The following is an 11,121-nucleotide window of genomic DNA, read 5'->3' as shown; positions in this document are numbered from 1 at the left end:
GAGCTAGTCATTGGGCTGTTGGGGCCGCGGCCCAGTGGCCCTTGGCTCTCAGGGGGCCTTCAGGTAAACTGGACTGCGCGGTACTGGGTTTGAGGCCCTGAAAACGGCTCCTGGGGATCTTCATTGGCTTGTGTTAAATGTAGTTTTAACTCTTTTATTGTGGCTAGCTGTTAGCATAAATCCCAGTTCGAGGTGCCACCATACGCTTTCACTTTGAGAGTCAGAGTTTGCCTGCCCCCCCACACACACTCACTACACACACACACACACACACTGTATCATTGGCACAAGCACACACTGTTTACCTTTCGCCAGAAGCTTTTACATGGCGGGAGCGTCGCGGTACAAAGGCACATATTAAATCCGAAATTTGGATGGCAGAAGATCCTCCAAGGACAGCTCTCCTGGATTACGATTTCTGGACGTTTGAAAATCCTCCTTTCAACTGCTTTACACAATGATCTTGATATTCTGATAATTCGTTCCCTTTCTCCTTGACCTGCTGTTGGCCATCCAGCTAAACGCATGGGAGGAGCCTTGGATGGATTCCAGTCCACCTCACAATAACGTCTGTCTTTGATATGTGTAGGTCACCTGAGGAGGAGGACTTGCTCTTGAGTCTTGCCATGTTTAAAAATAAAGGTTATCAAAGTGTGTGTGTGCGTGCGTGCAGCGTGCGATGGCTATGATACAAACATAACCAATTTTGTAGTTGTTCAGTTCTCTACTCTGATCTCAGGAACTCAGATGTTTGCTGTTTTTTGTGTAGGAAACAAAAGAAAGAGGGATATTTTCTTAAAACATAAAAATGACCCCCGGCCATGGCCGGAATGAAAGCAATTTACTCTGGTTTTCCTATACATGATGTGTGATACAGATTTGTTTCTTCTGAGTTATGCAGGCAGGCAGACAAGGCCATTATGAAAATGGGAGATGGAAACCTCACACACTCTGACCTCTGACCTCTCACAGTTTGCGGCAGCAAAGTGTGATGCCACATTAAGCACATTTTGTCCACTACAAGATTACAGGGGAAGGAAATGGAACCATGCGCTGACAGTCAAATCAAGTTACACACCAGGGTACATGCATGCATGTTGCAGATGTACAAGGCTACCACTAAAATCAATACACCAGCTGGTTTGAAATTGTCCCCTCTCTGTGATGTCATCAGGTGGATGCCTATTCAAATGAAATAAAGTACTGATCAAATAAACTCCAAATGTTGATGGTAGCTATACATTATAGTGACTTTTACTCAAAACTGAATTGCAACCAAAAATGAAATTAAAACTTTGACGGTCAGTGCTGGAGAGGGAATTACATTCACATTCACATCAGAGACCAAACAGCTCAGATAGGCCTAAGGATTGAAATGCCCCTTAAAATAGAGTTCTTTGGCTTACACCCACTCTTTTCCTCACAGCAACCATGATGTCAGTGACCTGCTGTTGGATCTTTGCTCAAGAGACTGACGCCCACCCATGTATGAACCTTTGAGTGCTCTGCACAATATGCTGCTTCACAACTCCTTTGACCTGCAGATTTCATGCAAGCTACTGTCATGGAGATTTCTCCCACATCTAGGAAAAGAGGCACGCACATCTGCCAGGCTCCATCCATTCAAAACATGGTATAAATCAGGCAACAAAGTATTCAGGCAGTCATTGGGGTGGTTCAGTTGTTCAGTGTTGCCAACAACAAAATAGCAACTTATGCTATACATTGAGTGTTGTAGTTTTGTGTGACCAAATGACAGTATAAACGTCCATCTATGTTAAACATATAGGATTATTAACAGTCTCATTTTTCGATTTTTCCCTGGTTGTGAGCTGTAGCCTAAGCTGGTTGCAATTAATATCGTCGCGTACACGCACATACACACAGACGCACGCACGCACGCACGCACGCACGCACGCACGCACGCACGCACGCACGCACGCACGCACGCACGCACACACACACACACACACACACACACACACACACACACACACACACACACACACACACACACACACACACACACACACGCTACAGAAGTAAAGGGGGAGGGGTTATCATTATGATAAGTGGGCCGTGATTGGACGACAGCTGAGGTCCACGTGCTACGGTCGAACGCCCTCTGTGTTTCAAGGCAACAACAAGCTGTAAGCCTGTATCCCAGCAGACTGAGCAGAGAGAGCACTCAGCACTGTATCATTCAGCCGCTATACTACACAGTTACCTACAGTAAACTGTTTTAGACGGTCTGACGAGCGCGATGATGAAAATACGAGGTCGCTTTTTGTTTTCCCTGCCACTTTTGGCGTGTTTGGTTTTCGGTGCCGTTACCAACGTGCTCGGTAAGTTAACAGGCGACTACACTGCTGTGTTACATTTTGTGTACAGTTGTGCAGTGTGCAATAAAATGTGGTCCTGAAACACGTGTGTGCAGTCGGGATAGACGAAAGTAAAAGTCAGACTTAAAAATACATAGTCTTGATCCATCCTCCAAGGCTTAAGTTACGTTTTTTGTTATTTGTATGGAAAATGTGTTGCTCGTTTGCTGGAAATGAACTTATTTTTCATTGGGTTGGTATACTGCATATGTGGTGGAAATCGAAATCCTAAACTTGGCAGCACTAGCAGGCAGCAGCGACCGCTATAAATTAATCACCGCACAAAAGTAACGGAACGCGACGGGCATGGCTCTGACTCTGGGGGAGTTAAGCAGGACTGGATGAATGAGAGATTCTGTTTTCCACACTGTGACATTTTGCTATAATATCTATTATCATTTTGTTATAGGCAGAAAGGAAACACGACAGCTCTTTGTGTTGTGTGGCAGTGGCATGAATGTAGATGTGGAAATGTTTGAGATGTGAAAAGAGTTTATAGCCAGGGGGGAGTGCATGTGTCCTGAGTGCTGGCTGCTGGGGAAGCTATTATGTTTGTTCACGCCATTGGCATTGCATGCTTTGTTTGCGTGCGTGACTGCATGTGTCTTCAATGTATGTAGGCTAGAAAGGATGGACACATTAAATGCCCTCGTCTGTTAGACTGTTTGTCTATCTTTTTGACCGACAGACAGACGCATCACTCAGTCACAGACTCAGTCACACCAGACATCATCAGTGATGATCTTAAAATAATTATCCTGTGTGATGATTCATCACACATGATAATTATTTTAAGATTAAAAAAAATGTTTGTTTTGGTATAAATTATTTGATTATAAGTTTACAAGCAATCAGCCTGGAGCACATCAGTGTTCAGACTTAGTTTTCCATCTTCATTTTAGGAATGATTGTAGCCCAAAATAACTGTGATTCTTTATGTTCTTCAGTTCTCAGATTTTCACACTGAACACTGTGCGAGTAACATTTGCATAGAATGGATCCCTGGGTGGGTCAACCAGTAGTAATGATTGAATATTTGTGTAGTAGGTATTTGTGTAGTAGGCATAATTATTGCATTAATGCTCATGCAGCAATTCTTTTAAAGCACTGTGCCCTTGTTTCTAACTTGGGTCAAATTCCACATGTTATAACTTTATAAGTTGCCTGCTGTATGAGGGTACATGGTAGCCTTGATCCAAGACAGTCATATGATGACAGTCTTGATCCAAGGCTAGGTAGGCTACATATTTTCTAGGGACAGTGTAAACTGTAAAGGACTTGGGTCTAGTAAGAACACAATTGAGAAAGTTGATTTCTTTTGAGAAAAAGAAAGATAAATTCCTCTTCTGTTTGTAATTATTGTCATTTGGAAACATGCATTGCATCATGATCATGCCCATTAATTTAGACGCGCCCACGTCACACTCAGAGGTAAACATGGAGCAGTTCAGAACATGTTTAATGTTTTGATCCATTTATTCATGATCTGCTCATTATTCTATTTTTTTAAAGTTATTTTTTGTCTTTTCTGCCTTTATTGATAGGACATAGTGGAGATAGACAGGAAACAGGGAGAGAGAGACCGGCAGCAAAGGTTGCCGGGATCGGGACTCGAACCCGCGACACGCTGTCAGGCATGCTCATTTTGATATTCGATTCCTTGCGTATCTCACTAAAGCATCCAGATCCCCAAAGAAATGTTAAATGACCCCACTGTGTTTTCTGTTAGGGCTTTGTGCATGGGTGCTCATACAATACACCGTGGGACATCTTTATGATTGAATAAATATTTACCGGTAAAATGTCAATGTTATTTTCCTGTGTTTTAGTGTTTAGTTAAGAGCTCAGTGCCTGTCCAGAGAGAGTAGGTGTGGCCGCTGTAGTGAGTGACCAGGGAAGTTGAGTCACTTATCTAGATGTGACACAGAACTTCCTACCACTAATAACCAACCAGAAGTTTCAGCAAGGATAAAAACCTATGCCTAAAGTAACTAACCTTAACCCTAAGCCTAACCTCATAATAACAATGCCTAAACTTAACCTTGAACCCTAGTCTTAACCCCTAAACCTAACGATAAACCTAAATGTTGAAATACCAAGTACCTCAAATGGAAAGTTTTTGTGGTCCAGAAGCATTGTCATTGAACGTTTCTGGAGAAATGTACAGTGACAACGTTTTCTCTGGCGATTGGGTTAGGAAGAGAGGTGGAGAATAGACAGAAGCTGCACATTAAAATCTTTAGTGTTGACTCTGAGAGAGAGACTACACATTTGTACAGGAGTTATGCATATGGGTAAATGAACACTGATTAGTTTACTGCGCGCGCGTGTGTGTAGTCATGTGCATATTTTTATTTAGCATGTGGTGAGGCTCTAAGGACAATGATGTAATCATCTTGAAATAAATAACTGGCTCTTTACCCTCTGTGCCACTCTTAGGCCAAAATCCACACTTTCTCTTGGACCTGTACAGCCTCTATAGGAGCGTGTTTCTATTTTGACTGTCTCATTATATATTTATGTTTCTTTATGTATATTATATGGATCTGCGATGGATATGAGAGAGACGTACTCGGCAGATGAGGAAGATAGAAACTAGATACTCAAGAAAGTGAGAGAGACCTGCACTGCATGCTCAGAAAGAGAGAGATAAGAGGCTGGCACAGCAAGTGTTCTGGCCTGGCTGAGGTCAGCTGAAGCTGTGTCATTGATTCAAATGTTGCAGGAGAGGAGCTGAGAGCAGTGTTTTCTATTGCACTAGTAAACATGAATAGAGCAGCAGGTTAGAACTCACTTGTCCCTCTGCGTGAGAGTGGAGTGGAGGCACGCTGCTTAACATGTCCACTGTGAGAGAGTGAGCTCAACCAGCCTGGGCTAAATATAGACCCACAGTAGAGTGGGCCAATGGCTTGGTGGGTGTGTGTATAAGCAAGGGCACGTGTGTGTGTGTGTGTGTGTGTGTGTGTGTTTGATTTCTGCCAGTTCTGTACCGTACAGGTCAATTGTTGGTAGTGGTGGTACACACACAGGGAGGGATACGTTTACAATCGAGAGAGAGGCAAGAGAGAGCATCATGCATACAGTGCAAATTGTGCAAAAGTACAAAAATGTACGTCTTTTTGTGAAGATTCATACACGTGACATGATGGGTGCGTGTTGGCGACATGATGATGGGTGCGTGTTGGCTGGGACTAGGGAACAAGTGAGCAATATAGAGCAAGTGAGCAAGCTTTGTGTTGTGTTTCCTAAGTGCACGTTTGTGTGGGTTTGAGGTGAGAATCGTAGATAGATAGATAGATATGAAACGAGTTTCACAACAAACAAATTATACTCACAGGTGTCTGTGTTTGCTCATGCACACGTGTGTGTGTGTGTGTGTGTGTGTGTGTATGTGTGGGCCATGCGTGTGTGTGTGCGTGTGTTTGTACGTGCGTGCATGACATGTGTGCATTTGTGGCATTGTCTACTGTATTCCTTTGCGTGAGTTGGTTCCACACTACAGCCTGTTCTGACAAGTGTTTAGCCTGTTAAAGACAAAACAGCAGCTGTGTGTGTGTGTGTGTGTGTGTGTGTGTGTGGGGGGGGGGGGGGGGGGGGGGGGGGATGGGGGGATGGGGGTGCGTGAGTATACTGTGACCCATTGGCAAGAGCTATTGCTTCCGTTTGCCCTGAGAGTCTAGCCATCTGTCAGTATGGTGTCTGGAGTGGTCACAGAGCCCTGTCTCATTAGGACATTATATCTTCATCATTGTTCCCTCACACACTCCCCCTCTGGATATCCTCACTGACTTAGTTTCCTCACACACTCCCCCTCTGGATACCTCACTGACTTAGTTCATGTTGCTGAATTTTGAAAAAGCTCTTCTTATCAATGTTTCATCGCAATATGGGATATCTTCTCATTTGGACTCATCCGTTGGCCCATTTTACAATCTGCTTTAATGAATAATTTACAGCCTGTTCTCTAATCTTATAGACAGTCAGACCAAGTGAATGTGGTACATAGGACCTCACATCACATGGAGCTCAATGAACAGTCCAAAAACAGAATAGAGCTATATACTCCTGAGTCCTATTTATATTATGAGTAGATGAGTTCCATTCAAAGAGCCTCTTATATGATGCATATAACACTCACACACACACACACACACACACACACACACACACACACACACACACACACACACACACACATGGTGTGGCTCGCTACTAGACAAATTATCAGATTAGTCTGATAAAGCGGGCTACATGCTTCAACACAGCATTTGTCTCCATGGCAAAGCGCAAGGCCTCAAGATCATATATATATCTCTCATTATGAGTAGATGAGTTCCATTCAAAGAGCCTCTTGATTCAGTTCAAACTCTTTCATCCCTATCCGAGTTGATCAGGTTTGTATTTGGAGTGTTAAATATATTATTTGATTAATCAAACTCGTATTTCTTTTTTGGCATATTGATTGGTGAGATAATTCTGTGATCTCAGATCGGATATAAAAGTGATCCCAATCGTTTAGTTATTAGGTATAGTTATAATAGGTAGGTAGCGTATGACCATAAGTGTGCAAATGTTCAATCGTCATCATCTGTTGCTTCTGTAATCGAAGAGACACAGTGATTCCATTCACTCTCATTGTATGGCTAAACGGGTCTTAAAATTAAACTAGAAATCCTGCGGAATTGCGAGTCTGGTTGCTTATCTATAGGAATATTGTTCAATTAGAAGAGTTGAGTTGGGTATATGTCACCGTATACTATCCAATTAGATGAGGGCAAAGCGCACAAATGCATAGGGAAGAGTTCCGAATCGCCGGCCAATCAGAGACGGATGATGGAGAAGAGAAGACGCCCACTGCGTCCCCAGCGGGAATCAAACCCAGAACCTTCTAGCTGTGAGGCGACAGCACTACCGACTGTACCACCATGCTCCCTTATAAACATTTTTCTAATATAGATTTTTCCCAAACATCACAAAACTTGTCTTTGAGATTTTTCATACTCCATCCTGATTGGCTAAGATTGGCTTCCAAAGTTCGCAGTAGTGGTAGAGTGTAGAGTAGAGTGAGTATTTTTTAGCGGCAACTGTGTGTGTGTGTGTGTGTGTGTGTGTGTTGGGTGGGGCGGTATTTCTGGAGTGGCAGATGGCTCTATGAGTGGAGGAGAGAGTTCAGATTACACAAAGTGCACCTGCAGGCTGCAGCATAGATTCTCTCTCTCCAGTGATGTAAATAGGTTTTCAATGTAATGGGTCCCGCGACCCAGGGGTGGTCTTTTAGATGGGGTCCCAGGGTCATGTTATGAGTCCTACTTCAATGACGTTAGAGTACAGTACTGAGTACAGTATTGCATCCCAGGACTCCCGGAGGGTGACATGATTGCGTCCTTTCTCAATGCAGGCTATTTGCATCACTGTCTCTCTATGGCTGGTTTTAACACTCTTCAACATGGCAGAATGCAAGTTTTACAAAAATATGATGCATATAACACTCACACACACACACACACACGCACACACGCGGTGTGGCTCGCTACTAGACAAATTATCAGATTAGTCTGATAAAGCGGGCTACATGCTTCAACACAGCATTTGTCTCCATGGCAAAGCGCAAGGCCTCAAGATCATATATATATCTCTCTCTCGCTCACGCTCACACTCACGCTCTCACACACACACACACACACACACACACACACACACACACACACACACACACACACACACACACACACAAACTGGCATTATGGCACATATGTGCTCACAAATGCACACTGATTTAACTACACACATAGACACAAACATATTATACAAATTGCATACAGTATATTACAGATCAGTACACCCTGCAGCCTTACTCTGACATAACCACAGATTCACATGTTCATGCTGCACATGGTACGTACGTATAGTTCTTCATACAGTACATCACTGGCCTGAAAGCTAACTTGTAACCTTTGTAAGGACATTTCAAACGTCAACCTTTAATGAGCTCATTCCAGGGGTATTATTCCGTGTCATCTCTAATATTACAGAGTCCTTTCAGACTAAAGTGTTTTAACCTCTGGGTGCTCCCTCTGAAAGCAGGCTCCTTCTCGTGGCCAATTAATTAACGTGAGGCCGTCAAGTCGTCAAAGACACATCAGGCCTCCTGTTCTGCTCATTTCCCCCTACCCCCCACCATCACCCATCATGTCCTCTCACTCTTCACTTATCCTCAAATGGCTTGCACTACCCCCCCACCCTCTCCACACACACACGCACACACAGTCGCAGTACCCTCAGGCAACCCCACCTCAACTGATATGAACTTATATCCCCCCAACCCCCTAGGGAGCGACCGCCACAATTTTTCTGCACACTCACAGCGGCTCCCAAGTGCTCCATGTTCTCTCTTTCACTTTCTCGCTCACACGCACACATGACACAACATATCCTTTGTTGTCATTACACCAGGCTACACTGCACGACTAATATGCTACTGTCACATTGTCACGTGTGTGTTTGTGTGCACACTGCACATGCACCTGTTCTTTTCCACCAATTCTTCAAAACGATGAGCAGGCACTTGGCCGTAGGTTGACCCATAGAGCGGCTCTGATCCTCTCAGACGAAAGGTTAATATGGAGTGAATCCTCAGCCCTGTAAGCTTCTAGTCCAGACACTTAAACATGCACTGTCAAATTTGTCAGAATCTGGGGTCATTTTGTGCTCAATGCCTTGAAACTTTCACTAACATACATGACCTCAGATCAGCTGAACAGAGATCATTATTCACATTCTGTCACGTAATTTCAGACCCACATACTTCACTAACGTAAAGCTGCAGGCCTCTGCAGAGTCCAAAGCGTGAATAGAAGAGTGAGTCATGGTGAGGTATTATTGTGGGTCTGCATGGCTGTGTGTTCTTTGTTTTTGGACCTCATTCTTGCAACAGAGGAATCATGGGAAAGGCATGGAGCATGACTCACATGGACAGGGAAAAGTACAACAATCTGTGGCGATAGCTGGAGCAGACAGACATAACTCTGCATAACTCCCTGTCCCCATGGAGATTAAATGAGGCTTGCCACTTATTTATATATTTATTTTGGAACGTACTAGTGCAAGTGAATGTTTCTAGCTCAGCTAGCAGCCTTCTAAGGAGCCTGGTAGTCACATGAAATCCGGTCTAGTGCCATGCACTCTCAGGCCAAAATTCTTACTTATTTTTACGTAAGATATCTCAAAATCTAATTTGCAGTGAAACTTGCTGAGTGCATTCATCATGTGATTTTGGTATATGGCCTTTCCTCTTGGGCCTCTTTCTGTGACTATAGAATATTTGTCAACCCCCAAATAATAACACTTTTACTTGTCCCTGTTAAAACGCTTTAGAGTTAGACAAGGGTAACAAGACTCAGTCACACATGACCTTTGGGGTAGGTGGCGTTTTTACGCAACACTTTCAGCATGTCTGAAATATTGTAATGTTATCTGTCTGTTTTGTTTCAAGTTTCCTTGGGGACTAAGGAAGGAAAGTAGCTTTAGCTAAATCCGGCATTTACACTTGCTCATCATGATGTGTATGCTATGTATTAATTTAGTATTACACCTGTTCATTAATGTCCACTGTCCCAACCAATAAAGTAAAGTAAAGTAAATAAGCATGGACACAGTTTAACAGTTGAACTTTGCCCGGGACCCATCTAATGCAGATGTTATTAATTTAACTCCTGAGAATGTACATGGAAACCCTTACGCTCTCAAGAGTTAAAGATCTAATAAGGGTCCATTTGGTTACCAACTCTCCATCATTTAGCTGGGGACCACCTGCGATCCCCTCAAAGACCAGACCACTGGTTGAAAACCACTGCCATAGTTCTGCAGAACACACCTGCTGCAGCTCTATTGCGCTGCATGCCTGCTAGTGTTCCTATAAATTCCATTAAAGAAACTGGTCCATTGGAGTGAACAATCTGTCTTGGTTCAAACCAATTTGGTCCAGTTTGGTGTGAGGAGCAACACAGCTTCTAGAGGCTTTTAATCTCTTCAATCTCTTCGAGTCTCGGTTAATACCATTTTAATGCTTTATGTAAAATACTTTAAAGCACTGAATTACCTTTGTGTGTGACCGAGAGACAACCATGAGGAAATTGCTCTCCACTCTAGGCCTCCAGAATTATGTTAATCTCCTGTCTGTCTCTCCTACACTGTGTACTTCTCAGCTTTCCTACTGTCTTTTCCCTCACACGCTGCCTGTCTCTCCTACGCTGGCTTTCTCTCAGCTTTCCAACGACATGTCTATCGAATGCTGTCTCCCTCTCAGCTTTCCTACTGTCGATCTGTCCTATGCTGTCTCCCTAACTACTGTCGGTCTCAGTAAAGTAAATATTTAAGAGGAATGGACTGTCCACTTGCATTTCCTTTTGAATTGAAACTCTCTCTATTGCTCTCCAATAAACATGTACGCAGCAATTGACTCAACACCAAGCTAATGTTGTGTACTGTATAGTTAACAAACAGTTTGACTGCGGGATTAATCCTGCCTAGTATTTTTTTCACTAACCTTTGAAGAAACACCCGGTCATTATTGTCGTTCCTAAATCGTTAAATTGGTGTGCTCGTTTGTAATGGTGTTTAAAAAATGATCCGCTGCGTGACTAATAACAAGCAGCCAGGAAGAGAGAAGCACGGGCGGTGCCTGGATGGTGCATTGCGCCTCAGTCTCCCAGAAGTCTTTGCAAGCCAGTGAGCCGAATAT

The 11,121-nt window shown here is 43.4% G+C and overlaps 1 protein-coding gene across 4 annotated transcripts in view; it reads left to right on the top strand.

Moving 5' to 3' along the window:
* Nucleotides 1-2,188: 2,188 nt before the first annotated feature.
* The window catches only part of mfge8b (milk fat globule EGF and factor V/VIII domain containing b), a 43,679-nt gene continuing 34,746 nt past the window's right edge, over nt 2,189-11,121 (top strand). For all 4 annotated transcript variants that reach the window (XM_083763864.1, XM_083763865.1, XM_083763863.1 and 1 more), the window contains exon 1: nt 2,189-2,345. In XM_083763864.1, the coding sequence (XP_083619990.1) occupies nt 2,264-2,345 (82 nt within the window). In that variant the 5' untranslated portion in view covers nt 2,189-2,263. The remainder of the gene's footprint in view (nt 2,346-11,121) is intronic.

The sequence above is a fragment of the Protomyctophum parallelum genome (assembly GCF_964188405.1).
Source record: "Protomyctophum parallelum genome assembly, chromosome: 4".
NCBI lineage: Eukaryota > Metazoa > Chordata > Actinopteri > Myctophiformes > Myctophidae > Protomyctophum > Protomyctophum parallelum.
Note: the sequence above shows the minus strand (reverse complement) of the source record. Positions and strands in the feature narration are given on the sequence as shown.